Source organism: Saccoglossus kowalevskii, chromosome 12 (genome assembly GCF_978046115.1).
Source record: "Saccoglossus kowalevskii chromosome 12, keSacKowa6.1, whole genome shotgun sequence".
Classification (NCBI taxonomy): Eukaryota; Metazoa; Hemichordata; class Enteropneusta; family Harrimaniidae; genus Saccoglossus; species Saccoglossus kowalevskii.
The window spans coordinates 17,296,410-17,318,856 of record NC_140652.1 but is presented as its reverse complement, the minus strand read 5'-3'; the positions used below and the strand labels follow the sequence as shown (position 1 = coordinate 17,318,856).

Genomic DNA, 22,447 nt, shown 5'->3' with positions numbered 1-22,447 from the left:
CATGTACGTCATGGAGATGCTACGTCGCCAGGGGGCACAATTTATAGAAAAGGTTTATAGTCGCCAGTTTTGCAATAGATTTGTATATTTTTTTGCAGTCAAGCACCTGAATGTCTGAAAAATTGTCGCTCACTAGTCAGCACTAGATCTGTTATGACATCCTGCCCATAATGTTTTATTAATAGGGACACCGACATATTTAATAAGAACAGCAGCCACCAACACCATTCAGTTTTTTTTATCTCCGAGTCGGGAAACGAACGACTGTTCCTGACGATCAGTCACTGCGCACGCGTGGAAGCATACTAGTATTACGTAAACAATTGCGACTTCATTAACATATTACAAACTAAAAGTTAATTGACTGTTATTTAGTTAGTTTTATTGCACGTTGGTCATTAATCATGAAGCAATGCGTTACGTCACTGGTTTTAACTGGTTTTGAAATATACATGATGTGTTGTTGTAGTTTTTTATTATGTGCCGTTTCTGTGATTCGCTCGCTTCAACTCTAGTTCGTTGACCGTAGACCAACGCTGACTTTTCTCTTTAATTATTACAAAAACCGTTCGAGCGCAACCAGTGTACTAGAAATATTGTGTCCTTGCCTGGCGTTATGATTGCTATTGGATGTTATATTCAACAACGGCAATGCGATCCAGGTTCGTGACAATTACGCTCATCAAAATTACTTTATTCGATGTAATAAATCAATTGTGAACTTTACGTCATTTTGGCATACGCGATAGCATATTATATGCGATTGCAATGTCATTATATAAAGTTATTATTAATGCAAATCAGAGTGGGAAAAAAACAGGTAGTCTGTTTATATTTGGATTGTGCGTGCCAATTTGTGGCGTAAAGAGGACATTAAATTCCACTTTATTGAACGCACAAATGTCAATTATAGCGTTGTTCCGTGAAGCTACGCTACATAAAAAAGTAATGATCATTTTCTCTGATTCCACGATTGGAGATACATCAGTGTACCAGTCACTCCTTCTTAAAAAGCGGTAAGTGAATAACGCCTTATTCGTCTGGCAGTGTAGACTTCAGAATTCATTGTTACATTTCGGGGACGCGTAACATGTCCTCCAACGCACAGGCACACGCGTACATGGTATATATATATATCTGATTTCGAATAAGTTTAACCTTCCATGTGTATTTTGAACAGTTACTTAGAACAAGGATTACTGAATATTGCCGACCATATGTCATGTCATCATGTGATATTGGCTTGTACCGTTCCAGCATGGTTGAGGATATGCCCGATTCAGTTTCACTTTTGCGATGCGCGCATCACAGTGCACATACTCTCCACTGGTGCAACTCGGGATTTGTATGAATGTCGGTTTGGTGAAAGTATTATATCGTTAAAGAGGCATGCGCCTGTGCATCTGGATGTTTGTATACGCTGGATTATTTACTTACCTTAAACTGAACACATTTTTTGATGGAGCAAAAAATAATATTCATTCGCCAAAATGACTAATCATGCGCGTTTAGTTTATGGGACGTACGATTAATTTACAACGCATGTCCGCTTGTTCATCGACCGAATATACTGTAGAATACTTTATTTTCGCTTGGAATTTATTTTCGCTGAAAGGATGATTCCATGAAAATAAAATCCAGCGAATATACTTTTTTCCCTATATTTCACATTAAACTCATGAAAAATCAGTGAAAATAAATTCCAAGCAAAGCGCCCAAAAAGCATTTTCAGCGAAAATTAATTCCAGCGAAAATAAAGTATTCCACAGTATTTGTTTGAGCGATCTTAAAGGGCGGCGGTCGTCGCGTCGCGTCCTATTCGATATGGGACTCATAGCGACGTATACGACGAGTGTAAATGCATTGTTTACATGAAACTCGAACACGCGCTGCGTGACGACCACTGCCCTTTAAAGGTTGGTAGTCGCGCGATAGGAGAAACTGTATCCAGCACAATACAGAAGTATATACTAGTACGGCATTGATTTGCTCCATTATTTGTAGCCAAGTCAACTGATATTAACAATAATGGTTGTCCATAGTGATTACAGTGATAATACGCTATTCAAACACTGCGAACACATGCTCTGAAATTAAAATGTATATAATTATGCATTTATATTACTATAGAGAATTTTTTTTATTCTATTCTATTCTATTCTATTCTATTCTATTCTATTCTATTCTATTCTATTCTATTCTATTCTATTCTATTCTATTCTATTCTAGACATATTGTCGCAATCATGACGAAGATGCAACTAGTCTGTGTGTTAATGCTGTCCATGGCACTGTCATGTCAACGAAGCTTTGCTGTATCAAATGTGAGTAAAATATACGCCACGTTCTTATTCCGGGCTACAGTATCAGTCTGTCAGCTGCCATGGCAACAGCGTGTCAGTTCTCGGGGCAAGGGTTACAGTGTGTCATTTGCCGAGGTCAAACTGTTGAGTCGAAGCATATATACTAGACAGAATACGATGGGTCTAATAAAAAACAGCTAACAAACAAGTTGTCCCTTGATTGGTCTGATTGTTAGGTGATATGGTTGGGTAACCAATCAGACATAATTTTGTATGTACGAGCTATGTATGACTCTAAAACAGTGGCGCAGCTTTGGTTCTTGTTCCGTATGACAGCAGTGTGCGAGAGTACAATAATTTGCATACCATGCACGTGGTGTTGAACTGACCCACATAACTTGACATTTTTTTTTATATTCATTTCCCGGTTGTAATCTTTCGCAAAAATGAATTTTCTTTAAAAAGCCTCTATAAAATATACTTTGTGTGTATAATTATTTTTTTCAGATTAGAGAAATAAGAGCAAATAAGATTCCGATCGAACAAGGTATGAACACGTGATATTGTTCGTCACTCTGCGCACTCTCAGTGGTGGTGGGTGAACACGTGACGGTATGTGTCATTCTGTGAAGGTGATCAATGTAGAATCCATTCAAACAAGAAACGTAGCAACAATGTATCAAAAAATTCAGTATTAACCACTGCAGTGTTTAAAACTAAGAATACTGAACTTAACATTTCGCCGTGGTTTTTAAATTCCACTCAGAGCGGCGGTCATTTTGTCAAGAATCTAATGATGGTTGTTTATCATTGGTTACAGGGACTGAAATATTTCACGACGCCTCATTTCCACGGCGCGTCACAGCGATGACGTATCACTACTGAGAGGACGCATTAATTTACATGTTAAAATATTGCATAAGACATAAGACTGAAAGCATTCTTTACATGTATCCTCGGGGGCGGACATCCGGGCGTTTTTCACCGCTTGGCAACCCCCGCGGTGAAAACAAAGGCCAAAAACTCGCAGAAAACGGTACTTTTGGGATGGTTGTTGAGACCCCCCTGAACAGTGTAACACGATTAGCCCTATGTGTGTAACATATGTAAATTTGGTTGTTCAGGATTACTTCAAAGTTGAGTTTGTGTTGTTTTCTCGAATTTTCACCGGCTCGTCCGGCGTTCCACAGCAGCGCACACAGAGCCCATAGAAATACATGTACAGTGGTGCGCGTCGTAGCAACGTGGAACGTCTTGTGACGTAGCTCCGCCCCCATGTATTGCTATTACAATGAATGACATCGTATATAGTGTCTGGTTGTTATCGTGAATGTGTATTTAAATATACTCGAATATTGGCAGTATTATATTGGGTTTTGTTACTTCTAAATGTTTATAATTGAATCTGAGAATTGTCAGTAAAGTATTTTGACGATATAAGTCGCGCCCTACCGCGATGACGCTTCCGTGATGAATGCGCAGTGTCTCCTCTGAAGACGGGTTCGTCGTTGCACGGGACGGAACCCGAATTGCATTCCCTCACATGTCCGTTGCATCTCCGCGTGTTTCATTAAAACCATTACCATCACATATTTCTAAATATTGTGACATGTTGTTCTACTAATTTTTACTATATTCTCCCTTATCGATGATAAAGGTCCCTTTTACGGCGATTTTGCGACCTACCTTGTCGTGAATAGGAAAAAATCCTGGGGAGACGCCAAAACGTATTGCGAGTTGTCCGGTGGTAAGTTGGCACAGCCTGATAGCCGAGCGGCGAATGTACGCTTGGCGGATATACTGATTAACAATGGAATTTCTAGCACTGTTTGGATTGGTCTAAGTGATAAAGACGTGGAAGGAGTGATGACTTGGTCTGATGGCAGTGAGACCAGTGATCTGAATTTGCCCAACCCCTACGGCAATAGTGACTCTAAAGACTGTGGTTTTATCAAGTAAGTATAACGTATTATTGTACATGTGTCATTGTAACGTCATAATTTTGCGGTATTTTACGGGGTATTTTCATCCTACCATATAAGAAAATGCGAATTCCAAATATGGAATGATTACGCGCATAAGCGTTCTCTACTAATAATAAAAATAAACATGGCTGCCATCAAAGTTTGACTGGACTCCATACAAAGAAGTTCGCTGATTCTGTTCTAAATTTTGGGGATTTCGGCATTCCCATTATGTATCCTTGGAAGGAAAAGATGTATAATAATAAGGTTATTACGAGAATACCTCACCTGCGCGTAGGTCACTTCTCCAGCTGTACTGTCTTCGTGCATACTTAGAGATATTCTCGTAATAACCTCATATTATTATACATCTGTCATCGTAACGCCATAAGTTACAGCTTACCATAGTTTTGCGGTATTTCACGGGGTATTTTCATCCTACCATATTAGGAAATATGAATTCAAAATGATAAAAACACTGAAACATTGCTGCCACCAGAAGTTAACCGGACTCCGCACAAAGAAGTTCGCTGATTCTGTTCTAAACTTTTGGATTTCGGCATTCCCATGGTGTATCCTTGGAAGGAAAAGATGTATAATAATAGGGTTATTACGAGAATACCTCAAAGTATGCACTCAGACAGTACGCTGTCGCATCGACTTCCGCTTCGCGTCGGTAGATACTCCCTTTGTACTGTCTTCGTGCATACTTTGAGGTATCCTCGTAATAACCTCATAGTATTGACTGATTGGTTGATTTTTTTCTATTGATAAATTAATAGTTATTTTTATTTTGTATTTGTTTGTTTGTTATTTTGTTCCTTTATTGTTTCCAGCGTTCAATTGTTTTCTCCGGGTTCAATTTTTTTGAATAAATTAAAAGGTGAAAATTTATAGTTTCTGCGAATTTAAGGGTGGTGGTAGAGCCCACATTTCATGCAGTCAGTGCCTGAAACTGTAAAATGTGTACAGCCGTCTATAACACAGTTTATGTTATTGGGTTTGGTATATAAAACACATACTCATTAAACTAAGATTTATGCAAAATACAGGTATAACTTTCATTACAAATTGTCAAACTCATGAATATTCATAACCGGATATACATGAAATATTGAGCAACATCCGTGTTCAGCCTGAGGGGTCCCGCCCGTATCGATATCGTCTCGGTCGCATGGAGCTATTACAGTACCAAAATAGTACGCGACACGTTGACTGCTGTAGGACATTGAGAAGAACCAGTAAAAGTTTATCGTTTGTGCATAGATGAAAGCGCGATATAATGTGATTTTTTTTTTTCAAATTTCAGATCAGGTTCCCGGGTGACGCTGGACAGCGGATTCCCTTGGTACTTTGAGAAGTGTAGCAGAAAATTCAGATTTGTCTGCCAATTTTCGACAGGTAAGAATAACTAATTGCTTCGAATTGCCACAAATGATACATGGTGTTTGAAAAGTAACAAAAATACACTTTTCTTGAACATTGTGTTTTATAGAAATGTCCTAAAAAATAGATTTTTTTGTGAAAAATATCAGGTAAATCGTGTATTAATTATTTTTCTGTTTTTTTTTTGTTTTGTTTTTTTGTTTTTTTTTTATTTTTTTGTTTTTTTTTTTTCAATTGATTAAGCGAGTTATTGGTAATAAGTGTAAAATGCCAGTTCATAATCGTATACTTTAAGGATACTAGTAATGCGAGACATGGTACATACAAACTGTATTGGAGGTCATGTGTGGTTATTAATTAACAAAAATGAAAATGCATGACGTCATTATGTACGAGATACAGGTACGGTAAACGTCAAACACATAGTCTACTTCGCTGGTAGACCAGGGAAACTACGCTGCTAACCACTCACCGTAAAAATCGTGTTACAAAAGAATCGATTTACACTTGTGTTTTAAGTACTACATGGTTAAAATACAATTGACCGTGGAAGAAAGGAACCATTTAAATTGTGGTACACGTGATGCGCTTGTTTTAAAAAAAATCTTTTAACGAGTATCGTTAAATTACCCTTTTATAAAATTTGCGCATCTTTGTGTGCGATTATTAAGCCCCTAAATGGGTTGTTACAGAATGAAAGGGAGAATACAACGCGGTTTTGCACATGGACAACCATATCTCGAGTGTTTTATTTACGCTTATCGCTAGGTAGCAAAATTCCCCTCTGTCTACGGTGAATCATAAAATTCTGCTGACAGCTGGTTAACGTTATATTTTTGAGATTCAACACAAATCATGGCGAATCATTTATAAAAAAATGATACTACCGAGGTCAAAATAGCGTGTGTTTTTGCATGCATTTTGCATCATGTACACTGGTGATTAATACATTGGCGCACTGTAATACTTTCGAGCGAGAGATGCTGATTTGTTCGAGTTAGGAACATCAAGTTACGAAAATTGAGTTACGAAAATGTTTAAATTTAGTGAATCGAATTTTACTTTAATTTTAACTTTAATTCTGAGGCAATCTTTACACGGATTATCATATGCAAATTTCCACGACTGGAATTTCTCCGAGTCTAACCGGGCATCAATCATGAATAGACTCTTAACGCAATGATTCCTATATTATCGGCTATCGGAAGCAGCGAAGATTGGTTTCGTATAAAAATCGTGAATGGTTCATTCATTTCAATTGATGGTACGAAGAATGTAATTGGTTGGTTCGTTGGTAGTGGTGGCGAATCAAATGATGAAATTGTCATTTGCGTTCAGTGGGTTCCATATTTACTTCGCTGCTACATTGCGCTAAATTATCCCATTTTTTTTTTAATTAACCCAAACCGTTTTAACTGTATCGAACTGTTCGTTAGCTGTTGTTCAGTTTAGCGGCGCCCTGTGAGTCGTTTACAGCTTGCGCCGGGAACCACTGAGCACTCGAACGCTTGTGAGAAAAGCGGTCCAATGGCGCACAAAAACAGTCTCGCTATTCTATTCTCGGCCTTTCAATTTTAGTGAGGCATTTTGGTAAGCTTGGTCATTGATCCAAGTAAATCACGTGTTTTGCACACGCAGGTTGCCCGGATGAAAGCGCTCCAGTCGACTGCAATGTAGACCCGTGCGACGAAGAATCGTGTGAGGCAGACTCCGAGGCCGTATGTCGACCAAACTATTGTGGTGGTTGTCATGCTGAGTTTTATAACCCCAAAGGCGCCTTGATAGATTGTGAGCCGCAAACGACAGGTGAGTACCTTACTTAAGGTAGAGATGCAGTTTATTTGGCTTGCTTTTTAATTGAGTAATTAGACAATGAAGATGGTATTATATATCCAACATGTTATATATTTTCTGAAAGCTTATGCGCCGAGCAAATCAGGAGTCCATTTATTGTAAAATCTAAGGCATGTGCCGGTCAATTGGAGTGACTCGTATATCAGGTGTATGCTGTTGGCTCAAAGACAAATGGATGAATTTAGAATGTCGGCCATGTAGTTTTGTTAGGTCAAGTAGGTTCTACGTAAACATCGAACTAGAAAGTCAAGTTAGGGACATGCAGTACATATTTTTGAGAATGTAGAATCCTATCATCCAATCATTCAAGGCTGTGTAAGTTGAAGCTGCAATTATCACGGTATACGGTATTCCTGGCGTCATCACTGTATGTGTAGTGATGTGATTTTTGGTCTATCATTATGTCTGGACTTAGTCATGACGACGAATCCCAGATGAATCGTTATTGGCTGATACATGGTCAGCTGACGTCCACGTGATAATATAATAACATCAATGCAACTAACAGCGGCTACCTTGAATCTTGCTGGACTCATGCTTGTTTCTCATTCTTACAAAACAGTACGAGTCATGAACCTTTCTGAATCCAGCCAAACAACTCGTTGGGATAATTTTAAGCCACTCGCCAAAAAACATTCAACCATAGTCGACGTGTCTGCTGTGGGAAATTCCTTCCCATAACACTTTCACTGGGTCATCTGAAACCGAAAATGTCATTCAGCTATAAGGCCGTCGCTGATTAGCTTTGGGTTGGATGTCGACTTGTGACAATGAGAAAATGTAACAATATACCGTGGTAGTTGTGTGTGTTTTTTTTTGTGTGTGTTTTTTTTTAAATCATGATAAAATACCTTATGCATGTTTCATATATTGCAATTTTAAATATTTTCATCGATTTTGTATTGGATTTAATGCATTTAGTGCTGGAATACAACATGAAACCCATTTTCTCGCGTGAGTATCGCGATATATTTTCATTTGTTGTAGTCACTTAAAGCGGAGGGGTCGTCACCTGCGCACGCGCGGGAATTGTGTCCCAGACGACGATAACAAAGTATGCTAAAAACGCAAAGGCTCATGGGTAGACGCTTTTTGGAAACAATGACACGCTATGGCCACATGCGCAGTTGACGACGCCCCCGTTTTAAGACCTCCTAAAATGAACACTGCATTCGTAATTATTGATTTCAGGCGGAAAATCTGGTATCTGTCCTATACCACCCACGTCTGGATTAGGCACATGCTGGGAACAATGTCAAGATGACTATGGCTGTAAGGGCAACCAGAAATGTTGCTTCAATGGTTGCAGTTATGAATGCGCCACTCCTGTATAAATATGTAAGTAAATTAACATACAACAGAGGACAAAATAGCGTGTCTGATTTAGGTACGCCACCACTCCAGAGACGCGGTTAAGACGTCTGAAGGTGACGATGTTCACAAGCAAAAAGCATGTAAAAAAACGCCCATTGGCCATTTTGCAGATGAATTTACCTGATTTTGACCTAACGCCGCGAAGTATGGCTGTTGGTACCAACAGGCCCGTACTCAAAATTTGTTATAAATATTTATAAATATTTATAAATATTTATAAATATTTATAAATATTGATAAATATTATCATATTAGGTAACCTCCAGACGTAATTAGGGAACTTGATGAAAACCAACAGGCTGCAGCTGTTATTCAAAATTTGATAAATTTGATAAATAATAGAAAAAAATACAAACATGCGTTTAATATCAATACACCGTTAATGTCTAGTGATAGGTATTCATAGATAGGTATTTGCATGAGTAGATTAGTGTCATGTGTTTATGTCCAACTTCACGTGTATTCGTTCTTTATTCACAGAAACGTTGTTGCCATGTGAGAAGATATCCAGGTCACATTGGTACATATATTCGTCATGCATTACAATGTGTGTAGGTGTTGGTCTGAAATACATTCCTAGTTGATTTAAAAAATAATAAAGTATACCAGTGAAATCTCCGTTGACGAATGTTATTGTATTGTATTGTCAAAGAAAATCTTAGAACCCCTCACTCAGACCTCACCCTCACTACGAAATGGCTACGACCTCTCCCGTCCCCATGCCAAGACCATGAAGGTAAAGCTGTCACTTTCCCTGTCGCTTTGAGTTCAAATTTGCTTGGTACACCTAGTTATTTTAGCCCTGTGTATTTTTTTTGAATAGTAAAGAATGTACAGTCATTATTACGCCAATTTTCTGCCCATAACCCTAACTTTGAGACTCGTTCATTGTATTGTATCTCGTTATTAAGTAGTGTGGTATGTCAACAGTTGGTATTACGATTTAATAGCTCATTTATTCGGATATATATACATAAATAACAGCACATAAAACAATTTTTATTTATATGTATCACCGCAAATAAACTTAAAGATACCTCTGAAGCAATTGTCATTCGGAAAAAGATGCTACCTTTGCCACCGAATTCATCTTTTCGACTGTATTGATCCTTTGCTGCATGAGTGTACTCCAATGCCAATTGTAGTCGTAATTAGTGGGGTTAGCTCATAGGGCGGTGGTCATCGCACTACGTATGTGTCAGATATGGGACTCATATGAACAAAAATGGTGACTTTGACTGTTGCGCGGACCAATGAGTACCAAAGCTTTACCTAGGTAATTGGTAATTGCAAGGTATCGAAGGAGTCACCGGTGGTTATTAGCGCACGTTGCCCCCACGTCAAAACTCGTACGTTTCATTAGAAAGACGCATTGTATTGTTGGAAAATCAATGTTTATCAACATTAAATGTCGCACATGCGCGGCGCGACGACCTCCCCCTTTAAACACTATTCCTAGAAGCAATCGGTAAGGAAAAATTATCTTTGGAACTTGAATACAGTACAATGTCACTGAAAAAAAAAAAAAAAAAAACTGGTGTGCGCTTATCTGTATGTAATAACACACACGGAAAACTCAATAAATCGAAACTATATTTATAAATAAAAATAAATAATTAAAAATAAAACAATCAGTCAAACTCGATAAACTCCTTCTGTTGTGACGACACCACTATATCCAAACCACACAAGATGTTAAAGACAGGTAAGCGTGTTCATGTAGTCGCCGTAAGGTGGCGTGGTTTGCTTCTGACATCACTCTGCGGAACAGTCCCTGTGCGGAAAGCTGTGATGTATCTTCACTTCCGTCGGAAAGATGGTGGCTTAGTCGGAGGTGCGCGCGCATAGAATTATACGCATGCGCCATTTCCCTGCGACCAATGTCACGTGGTGATGAGTTCAGTGTATCGCGTGAGATGCATGATTTTACCATCAAACTGAGTCACAATCTGTCGTGTCAATCTCGCGTGAGGGTTCGTGTGACTCGCGTGAATTGTGCGAGATGCTTGAATCAATATCAGACTCTCGTGACGATTCTGATTTACCACCAACCATTATTTCAGGCTCTTCTATCACTCGCCATGTTTTATTTACGAATCTATAAAATATAATGTCTGTATCCACGTCGAAGAATGGTTTCATAGTCGTTGTCGTCTGTAAAAAAAAAAAACAAAAAAAAAAAACAAAAAAAAAAAACATTTGTTAATATTGTTAAACGTAGACTAAAAATAACACAATTTCGGATAAATATGATTTGCTCGGAATACGAACCACCTCCAACCTAATATTGGCAAGCCCTTAAATGCTTGAAGCGAAAATGGTCTTAAAGCGCGGTGGTCGTCGCGCAGCGCGTGCTCGAATTTCATGTAAATAAACAATGTATTTTACACACTTTGTATACGTCGCTATGAGTCCCATATCGAACAGGACGCGGCGCCACGACTGCCGCCCTTTAACATACTTGGTGTGTGATTGGTCGGTTGGTTGAGTTGAATTTGTTTGTTTAGTTGTGGGGGGGGGGTGGTATAGCTGCTTGGAAATAGTATTAAGCATGCGCGGGAATTGATAACAACGTACGCTAAAGCACAAAGGCTTATGGGTAGACGCTTGTTTGTGAACAACGAGCCGTTTGCCGCATGCGCAGGCGACGACTCCCTCGCATTTATTTATTAAACGCGGTATATATGTGAGAATTCTATTAAAAAAAACGGCTCCTTACCTCAATCTGTTGTATAGGTGTTGATTTTGATTTCACTTTGACGTGACGTAATTTAGTTTTTCGGGTGCCTCGAGCTTTTTTTCGTATGCGCTGCAACCGCTGCTTTTTTCTTGATTTTTTAGGCTTTGGATGTGAACGTTTTTTTGAAGAACTGTTGTCTCGATCCTTTTTTTCACGCTTCGGTTTTGTGTTGCCTGCCTTTGATTTGACCTCCACAGATGTATTCGATGATATAATTTGTTTATTCACATTAATATCGTCGAGGATTAACGAACTAGTTTCCGTAATTACATCGGGCTTTGTCGGAGGAGTGACGTGTTCATTATCTTCTATTCTCGTCTCGGTACCGTCCATTTCATCGTGACTGGGTCTCACTACAGTCACGATTTCCAATTTATCTTCGTTCGCCGTGTCTTTGAAGTCATTGCCAAAACTTTGAGATAAAAATCGTTTAAGCGAATCGTCTGCAACAACGCCTTCAGGTAGCGGAGCGCAGTAACTTTCCAGGGTCGTGTAGTCGCAAGCTTGGTGACAGCATTCATCGACAATCTTACCAGAACCCGAACGTCGTCGTTGGCGGCGCTTTTCCTTGGATGATATATTCCCGAAGAAATCGTTGGCTTCCATTCCGCTTCGAAACGCTAAAACGAGGCAAGAGAAAGTGTGAGTTTGTGTTTGAAATATGAACACATCTAGTAGTTGCAATACACCTTTAGTGGTGACATGATCGTCGCTTGATTTGTTTTGATTTTGATCTTTAGAATTTCAATCGATAACAAAGAAAGGTTGGTGAATTAATTGATGAATTGGTTTTGGGAAAACTACACAACCAAACAGAACGACATTGTTTTGACCTATCCGTGTCAGGTTCGCGTCTCAAAAGAACGAAAGTTGGGTATTCCTCTCTGTCACACTACTTTTCTAATCGTATGCAAAACAGGGCCTGGTTTTGGACCCATGATTAAAATATTCATAAATATTCATCACGAATTAGATCTAGAGCCCTTGATAGAATAAGATGCAATAAGATCTCGGCAATAAGATGCAATGTATTTTTGACTATCGATAAGTTTGTTTGTTGAAACTTTATAAATACTTTATAGTATGAATTTTCGTAAAAAACAAAGAAAAACGTTATTTCCATCACGAATGAAATGTCAGACATATATCATACTAACAAATTCTAAAATTATGAAACGAAATCGCATTTTATCACGAATCTTTGTAATAATTAGCATGCGTCGCGAAGAGGTCGTGACTATGGGTAAGCGTGTGTGATGGCGAATTTAACCAAGCTACTTCGACACTGTACTCTCCTCCTCCGTTCCATACACAAATATCCAGATGTAATGTTCAATATGCATAGCGTTATGGATACAAACAAATAAGTACCGAGGTTAACCAGTAATTATCATTGTGTTCTGGGCATGTTTTACGAATGCAGTATTGACCAGGCGGTCTCATCCGATCGTTAGTCTGTGTAATGGTTGAATAATCGACACTGAACTCACGAGATTCTCTCTTGACCTTTTTCTTAGGACTTCCGCTGTTGTACCCTCGTCCGTTGCAAATTAGCGCCAAAACATCGACTAGTGTTCTGCCGCACAATTTATCCCATGCCATTACATCGGTGGTGAAAACTGCTACCGCCAAACATACACACAGACACTCCATGCATCTAACCATAGTTGGCGAAACTGTAAAAAAGAAGACGTTAACAGTTAAAAAAAATTAAACAATGCTGCGCTGAAGAGGCTGAGCGTGGTCATATGAATTGAAATACTCCTCAAAAGTTTATTTCTGGAACGAGGGTACAACGTGAGTGGTCCCAGCAGACGTTTCTTGTGTAGGTCAACGGGAAAATTCCGAAAATGTTGCGGTTAGAAGTACTTGTATTCCACTGGAATGGATGCAAATAATCTTCATTTATGTTGAAGGTGGGGGGTATTGTTTGATTAGGTTCAGGGTTTGTTGATCCCACCGGTGCTTTCAATGAAGCGGCGTCTACTATACTCCCACGCTTAGAACATTGAATAGTCTGCGCGTAAAAAAAAATATGAATAGTACGCAAAGAAACTGAATGGAAAATGTAGCATCAAAACTTTGAGATTAGTTTTTTTTTATATAGAAATTTGGGGATTATGTTTTGCCTATGAAGTCGCCATAATTATAATGTCATATTGTTTGACATGCTTTGTATTTGTCGCCCCAGGTTTGTCGCATAGGATTTTTTAGACGGATAAAACAAAACTGATTATTGTGTATAATTGGGTGCAGTTAAACAATCAATTGAAACTTGATATCGATGTAGTGGAAAATGGTCCTAATCTATTACTAATATGGGACCTTGTTATCATGGCCTCCGGCGGACAATTCACACTGTGCTGAACACTACCGTAAACAATGTTTTACATTGTGAAATTCTTTCGTTTTTATGCACAATAATCATGTTTATTAAAATTATTGTTTATATATGAGCTGACGGAACACACTGCGCAGTTTGTAATTTTAGTCAGCTTCATATTTCAAGACAAATAGATTGCAAATTGTTTCTGTTTTTTTTTTCAGTAATGATTTTGTGTAATCGGTGAATATAAAAATTAAAATTGACGTGCATATGAATACATTACATTATATTATGGATTATTCCTATTATATTTATAATTTTGTTTGTGAAAAACCGATTACAGTCGGTTTTTGTAAGTGGATGAAACGTCTAATAATACATTGGATGTTAACGACGAATCGACATTAAGTGGTTTAAGAAGGAGTTCGTTTTTTTTCTGATTAACACAGGGAGTGCTCCAAAAGCGAACATTGATTGCCCCAAAAAACCATGGGTCTTCATGAAGAAATGTCACACAAGAAACATCGCGCATAAAATTTTCAAGAAAATACTAACTCCAACATTTCAAATTACTGTAAAATACTTTATTTTCGCTTGAAATTAATTTTCGCTATTTTCGCTGGAGGAATGATTCAGTGAAAATAAAATCCCGCGAATATACGTTTTTTCCCGTATTTTAAATTCAACTTGTCCAAAATCCGTGAACGTAAATTCCATACAAAACACCCAAAAAGTGAAAATTTAGCGAAAATTAATTCCAGCTAAAATAAAGTATTTTACAGTATTTAATTTTCAAAAACTACGATGAGACTTGAAACAACCCGCCCGTACGTACAATTCATTTACAGATACCGTCCCTCACAAATACTAGCAGTTGCGGTCAGCATTGACGGGGATGAAATTCGCAGTGATACAAAGCCGACGTTTTCAAGTCACGCACACACATGGATACTGCCGCCACTATGATATCAATTGATTTACTGCGACGACCACCTGGTGTTGTTGTTGTTCGTATAATCGCCATTCAGTATTTATACCGGTTTCCTGTCGCTATCTTTGGGATAATCTTGACCTGTGTCGCCAGCACCGTGGCAACGCCATGTCCCGTCACTCAATGTGCCGGTGATGTTGAGGCACGGTAAACGTGTGACGCTTATAGCAAACCTAAACTCTCTACTTAACATTCAATATCATCCCCTCCCGCTAAAGGCAAATTTGCAAATGTGAACAAGCACTGAAAACAACGCAAAAAGCTTTTTGCGCGCAGTAAGTAGAACCGTCATCTCCCCTGTCTAAACGAATATATTACGTTTGCAGAGCGCAAGTTTTAATTACATACGGTCCACTTAACTACTAACAACGGCGCTTGAGTTGTCGCCATATTGAATTTCAATACTTGACCGATCACAATGCGTTTATAAACATGCGTGAAATGATCAATACACAGATATCTAATAACGGAAACGAAATTATGTCGCAGGCCATGGTCAACTAGGGTCTTCAATTATATAGTATTTAATTGGTGGGAAATACAGTTGATTCAACATTAACAATAAGACTCGAGGACATGTAAGGTCGCCGTGACTTTCACCTTGGAACGCTAGGTTCCAGATATTTTGACATATGCTGCTATGTCCCGTCGGAATAGCGTATTCCTACACGCACATGGCATATGATAATGCTCCGTACAACCACGGTCTCTCTAGATCGGGCACGCAACAACCTATGGAGGAACTGTTGCTCACCCATAGACCATAGAAATACGTGTATATGGTCCATACGTGTATCGAACCAGAGAAAGAACTATTAATTCTCCAAACGATGGTCCGGTTTTCGATAGTATTAAACTCGGTTGAGATTTTTTTGGTGAAAAGTGACGATAATGTGACCCCAACGTTTGCGTCTATGGCACAATTGTGTCTATTTCCGGCGGTTTAATACTAGTATGCAAAAATTGTCTGTAACCATCAGACTACATATCTTTGTCATTTTTTTATCTGCTCGGGGAGGTGGGGGTATGTCACGATAACACATACTTTTAAAGACATTAAATACACTTAATAGATTACAACCTCGCCTCTCAGAGAAAAAAAAAATAACTTGAGTTTCAAACCATTTCTTAGCTTTATTATTTCAACAAATTGCATTCTTGAAATTAGAAGGCGGGAGTAGCTTGTAAACTCGGGACTAGCTGACAATTTAATATTCAAATGAGCTGCAAATCGATTGCATAACTGGACATAATTATTCATAATAATTAAACTATAACCTGAAGCTTGTTTCTGGGAAATTTGGTTCCGCGAGACATGTCGAGTCTGTACGCCAGTGCTTTTGCACATTAAGTGTGTTCACACTACGCAATGTTCGCGATGCGGAGCAGGCCCCCTTCCTTGTTTCCAATCCCGACTATCTTACTAGTTATACCAAGACAATCTAAGCGCCAATAAACTTAAAGTTAACCAATAGATGTCGTAACGAAATACTACAAAAATGCATGTGCTTTCTTCGCGTGTATGAGTACTACCATCATGTGTTCAACCGTGGCAGAAGATTCAATTTATCGTAAGTCATGTCTGCAGTTGTCAGAAATGTGTACTCACGTTACGACCTACAACCACGTGTTGGATCAGGGCCCTTTCTTCTTGGATACTGCTCACCGACCGGCCGACCGTCCGAGAACTACGGGACTACGCCAACACCGCGTGGTTTTAACACGATGGTAATCCAGTACGACTACGGTATATCCCGAACATCACTCTAACACTTTCAGAGGCAAACACGTGGTCCGGGACCGAACTTTCCCGAATTTAAACCAAACTCGTTTCCGGCTGTAGCACGTACACGTGTGTAGTCTATTTCTTTTGAGTTTACAGTAACAGGAAGTTGTTGGACAACATGAGTCTATATATATTATGTGATCTCGGGTGAGGGACGTGTGGGTGGCACGATTCGGGTATCTTTTCGATATAAGTAGTTGTGTTGTTTAATATTTCTCCCTATTATCGCTGATATCCGGCAATGAATGAAAGTTGTTTTAACGGAAAAAAAATCCAAGGCGATGTGTGCTAAGTAATGAAAACGTGCTTGCCTTTTTTCTCTTTATTGTAAACGCGAGCCACATGATTTACTAGTAAATCGGTATGTTTGCATTGAGTTTCTGTTACAAACGCAAAAAATGAACGGATGGTTGGTTGGTCGTTTATCGGTGCGCCAACCGCTTTACGAGTGTACTGTACCGTGTCATTCCGCCGTAATAAAATACACTCTGTTACTCATTCGTTTTCTAGTTCATGGCTAAATCATGGAGGAGGAGCCTAAGTTGAAGAGCTATTCCAGTTAATTCTAATTTAAAAGCAAACTGACTTACTGGATTAGCATTACAACGGAAAACAAAAGTCAGATTATTAGCGAAAACAACTAAAACAATAGTGTACCATGATTCTCTGACATACTCCCGGGGATTGACAGCTTCCCCTTTATATCAAGTTTTAATACAACTCGAATATTTTTCTGACACCATGTCATTTTCACCACGTGATGATGCATGCTGGGTAATACGGGCAAGGAGTACGGAGTCTATGAAAAAAATATCATATACAGTGTCGGAAAATTCCCGTTCATAAGAGAATACTGTGTATTCACCCAATTGTTGCTAACAGCAACGGTTATATGCGGGAACGTGAAATGTACAAAACGCCGACAATGTAGTGAGTTCTCGTAAATCGAATATACTAAGAAATAAAAGACACACGTGATAACGTGAGACGATCACGCCCCAGGCAGAGTCGAATTGCAGTCATGTTTGTCTTAGTTTTTCTTTTAAACTGACGTAGTAGGCGTTCAACTCAGTGACAGGTGATTCACTAAACCTACTCGCATTTAAACTGAGAGTTATAAATAGATTCATTCATAAATGTTTGAACTAAATACAGTACGCGATGCGCTATAGTGTGTTGAGACACAAAAGAGAACGTGTGTCCGTAGCTTCTTTGATGGTCGTATCTCGCCGAAAACAACTTTTTTGTGCGATGTAGCATGACGTTATTGAAGTCGTTCACTGATGTACCATTTTATTGGATACGAGCTCAGACTACTGAAGAAAAGACCAGCAACGTGGATTTTCCTTTCGCCAGACTATAAGTACCACGTTTGTTTTAGGACTTAACCTTAGTAGACTGAGATATGAACGAACACGTAATCAAAGTTATGTCAAGTGTTTCAAAATTGTTACAAAAATATTTATTTGGAAACGTAAAAATGGTTAGTTGGAGAATTTTAAAACTAGGTTTAAAGGGGAACCGCTCAATCCCATGGATTGCACCAAAGAATCATGGGACACTATTGTTTATGTTGTTTACAAAGTTAATCTATCTTTTGTTATCCATTGTAAATGTGCCTCTTTAAGCATTCAGAAACATCATCATCAGGATTGCCCATTATTAATTCTCATGTCTGACCTATTTTGTTGCGAAAAGTAGTTCGGGTACTTTTTTTTATTTGGGGTTTGGGAGCATGGTCATAAAATCATGAAACCACGCTGTAACGAGGGTGGATAGAATCTTATATGTGCTACCGGCAAACAGCTACCCTAACTACGATACTTTCGAATAGAGGTTTTTCTATATACCTACAAGTATAAATACGGTCACTGGTAACTATAATGCAAATTAAACTTTCGCGTTGTAGGTGTACGCTGCCCTCAGCGGTGTATATGTGTTTGGAACGTTTACAAGACACACCACAAGTTGACCATGGACACCCATGGAGGAATCAGCGACGATGTATGGGAATCCAGTCTAGTTGATGGATTGGTTATCTACACAAACCGCCGCTCACAAATGTAGAACCGGACAGATGACTCAATACCACCGTGACGCATGACGGTCAACTTACATGTAGATGTTATCTTCTTTAGCTGTATGGAACACTATTTGAGGGACAGACGAAAGTCACAGAGCTCTCTCGCTCTCAACGAGATCCCGACGGGCATTTTCTATTTACACTAACGTGACTACAACTTATATAACGTTGGGGGCGTAAGTCCCCAGTTCCGCGCTCTGTAGGTTGTTACGCTGAGCTCGTAATATGTTCTCGGAAATTACGAACTACTTAAAGCTGTTAGAACTTCGGAACTAAAAATCAACATCGTTTATATAACGAATTATTTGTATACGTCGGATGGGCGTTGCACGTTTCAAAATATGATACAAAAGCAAGCTGTGTTCAGAGCTTGTATTTGTAAACACCGTTTTCCGCAGTGCTTGATTTTTTTACAACTACCATACTACCTAGGTTACCCTTTGTGCTTGAGATGAATCTCCCCTTCAGGTTCACCAAAGCCGGGGAGGTAACGAAAAAGAACTCCGCGGCTCACTCGAAAATTATAACAGTTCCCCGGCAACGCATTGTATTGCAACCCTGGTTACAGTCCCGTGTATATTAGTTACTTGTTGCCAAATGATACCATGTTTGCCTCTGTAACCTTTCTGTGACCGGATGTGACGTAACTAACGATTTCTTTATAACATCCCCGAATACTGGATATGTGTTACCACCGCTATCGGTTGGTGTTTTTTTTTTCTTTTTCTTAGATGGAGCTTATTCACGAGGCCATACATGTGATTTTTCCACATTTCTACTGTTCGTCATGATAGAAAAAAGTTCATTATGACCACTTTATCGACGATGGAGGGGAGTTGCAACTTTAAAGAACGCGGAATTTATACTAGTAGTTTATAATTATAACAAAGAGTTCGTGATTTTTGCAAATTGTACTTGGCGCAACTTTCGCGAAATTCAACGTGGGCAGGTGGAACACAGGGAGAGTTTGTCGAAACTCCAATAGGATCGCGTGTCAGAGAGAAAACTTATCGGGACAAAACCCCGTCCAAAATTATCGCTACCCGGACACGCTTTCGCCAATTTGTATTATTATTATCGTTAATTTTTATCAGTTAATACGCAATACGACATTAATTCTTCTTGTTATAGTTACGGTATACTTTTGAAAATTGTTGCCAAATTTTCTAAATTGGGGAGTCGCTATTTTAAAGTGTTTAACAGTAAATTTATGCGCGCTCACACAATATTAACATGGAGAGCGGGGTTTGGTGCGGACTCCATGTTATCGCTATGGTCTGCCAGGGTCTTCCGGGACAGGGAAAGTATGACGGGGGAAACTTTGAAAATGTAGGTCACAGATGACACATTTCAGAATTATTGAAGGGCATAGACTTCAATATGAGAAGCTGCTCCCATTTTCAGTCGGAGCGGCTTATCGACTAGTTTCTCCTTTCAACTTTAAATCATATAAATGGAGCTAAAGTGGAGATTCGTAGTCAAATCACGGAAGGTACCTTCCTTGGTCAAATTGGCTAGCGAATCATGTTGATTGTTATTTCCAGCATCTGTTCATTAAAACAAATTGATCTCGTTGGATGAAAAGTGTGGATTTAGATGAACAGGCTCATTCCAGTTCCTCATTGAATGTACAAATATCCCGCAGTGTCTGGCGAATCAGTATACACAGAACCATTCAACCAAGGATGATAAGGCGCAAAACTTTTCACCCGCAAGATTCACTTTGTGAAACGATTTGTTTGTTTCGCAGAATAATGAAGATGTTTTGAAACAAAGGGCTAATCAGTACACCCACGCCCTATTATTACACAACCGTCACTAACGACGAGAGATAATGCCTTTGTTATTTTTAAACCACACAATAGAAATACGCCTGCACGTGAACAAAAGCGTACGAAAGGGCGTTAATCCCTTTAATTTGCATGCAATGATGGCGCAGACCTGTTCTCAAGCCTGACCAATTTTTGACTACATTCTGTCATGCCTAGCTGAACACACACGCTACATTTACTAAATACACTGGTTGTACCAATAGTTGGCCTTACGTGAGTCACAAATAGATATTGTGTAGACGTCAGTGAACCTGGCCTAGACCTGCACTGATTTGCATACAGTATCAACCGATAAACAACTTTGTCACCAACTCTAGGGTGGTCTGATTATCTGTTAATTTTCATCGGTAAAATCGGTGAACAGTTCCCGTCCAAAATGGCAAAATACCAGTAAGCTTATTATCTTGAAAACCTTTTTTTTTTAGATTCCCTTCCAAAGTATGGCTACTTGTTTTCCTTGCCGCATGCTGTCACAGTAAATTAACTATTTCGGACAATTAAAAATAAAGTTTTTACTTTTTTTTCACGAAAAACCATGGTATAATTTAGTTTGAAGTTGTTACTTGTTGAAGTATCGTTACCGCCCTTTTCATATGTACCAGTATTTCGGTGAATACAAAACATGTTGCGATGATTTTTTTTTCTTATTCAAAACGATCAGCACCCCATTTCGACACTTTTTCGCAAAATTCAGAAAAAGTGAACTGGAATAAACAAAAAATCTTCAAACAATCCTCAACTAGACGAAACTGTCGACAAACAAAGTTATACAAACAAGTCAAGAGAGCGCGGGCCAAAATTCTGTACACATCGCGCTTCAATCGGCAAATTTATTTTTGTTTCTGGACGAAACAAAAAAAAAACCTTTTATAGTTACTTCGTGTTCATGATGAAGAAAACAGCGATATCAAATTGTACTCACCTTACCGACGGCTCCGACACTGTTAGTATCACCGACGGCCTGCGTACTCGTATTTGTCAATATGCCGGTGACCGTGTGACTTTTTGTCCCGGTGCTTGATCACGTGACTATGACGAGACGTCTATTCTGGTATGCAAATTTGGACGACTTTATCATGGATATACAAGCGATCCTAGGAGAGTGAATTGCTGAGTTCTTTCACCGATGTTTACTAGATGTTGACCTTGTTACGAAATTGAACACAGCACGGTGAACTTGAACTGTCATGATCACATGTTATGGGGCGTGTATGAATGAACAGGTTGTTGCCCCGCCATGTTGTCATTCCGAAAGATGGTAGACGGGGTTACACAGTAGCGGCAGACTCGGTTGTCTCGGTACGCACAGGAACAATCGCTGCGCGTGCGTATTAGTGGTTTACAATTTTGATTTTCCGATAAATCGTAATCTTATTTGATCTTCATTATATAGTATCAAACAAAAATATTAAAAAAAAAAAAAAACATATGTTTTGTCTGTATCGCACCTTTAAGGAAATCTGCTATGATTGTGTATGTGGTGTGTGTATTTCTTTGATATCACTTGTTTGTAATGCTGGTTGACATGAGTCATATGTGAACCGAAGCCATGACGACACGATTGGATGTTGACGTTCGCTGATACTCTATCTCTTCTGTTATGACCTACTGTACATAAATCAGTGAACAGCTCTCGTCCAAAATGACAAAATAAGCTCATCATAACAAATAGGGAGACATTGACAGATTATCCGCAATGTAAAAACATTTTTTTATGATCTACTTATTGTTGAGAATATTTGACAACAATAGTTGTTTAATTTGACCTGCATTTCCGATAATTACGCCGATGTTTGCTAGCTTCACCGG

General features: G+C 38.9%; 2 protein-coding genes across 2 annotated transcripts; one reads left to right on the top strand and one right to left on the bottom strand.

Annotated features, from left to right (window-relative positions):
* The first annotated feature begins 900 nt into the window (after positions 1-900).
* On the top strand, positions 901-9,498 carry LOC100375812 (uncharacterized). The gene is made up of 8 exons (XM_002733631.4): positions 901-1,016; positions 2,230-2,323; positions 2,810-2,849; positions 3,960-4,257; positions 5,576-5,667; positions 7,291-7,458; positions 8,698-8,844; positions 9,361-9,498. The coding sequence occupies exons 1-7, from the start codon at positions 901-903 to the stop codon at positions 8,838-8,840; spliced, it is 951 nt and encodes a 316-aa protein (XP_002733677.2). The 3' UTR covers positions 8,841-8,844; positions 9,361-9,498.
* Positions 9,499-9,816: 318 nt separating this feature from the next.
* On the bottom strand, positions 9,817-21,593 carry LOC100313638 (insulin-like protein growth factor). The gene is given in 4 exon segments (NM_001168099.1): positions 9,817-11,034; positions 11,600-12,240; positions 13,111-13,296; positions 21,561-21,593. Coding segments are annotated over 3 exon segments (1,038 nt in total). The 5' UTR covers positions 13,286-13,296; positions 21,561-21,593; the 3' UTR covers positions 9,817-10,812.
* Positions 21,594-22,447: the final 854 nt, after the last annotated feature.

Bases quoted from the DNA above. Each gene is read 5' to 3' on its own strand.
- LOC100375812 (XM_002733631.4), top strand. From the start codon at position 901: ATGTCAATTATAGCGTTGTTCCGTGAAGCTACGCTACATAAAAAAGTA. The intron at 1,017-2,229 runs GTAAGTGAATAA...ATTCTATTCTAG, and splicing joins TCACTCCTTCTTAAAAAGCG to ACATATTGTCGCAATCATGA. The intron at 7,459-8,697 runs GTGAGTACCTTA...TATTGATTTCAG, and splicing joins TTGTGAGCCGCAAACGACAG to GCGGAAAATCTGGTATCTGT.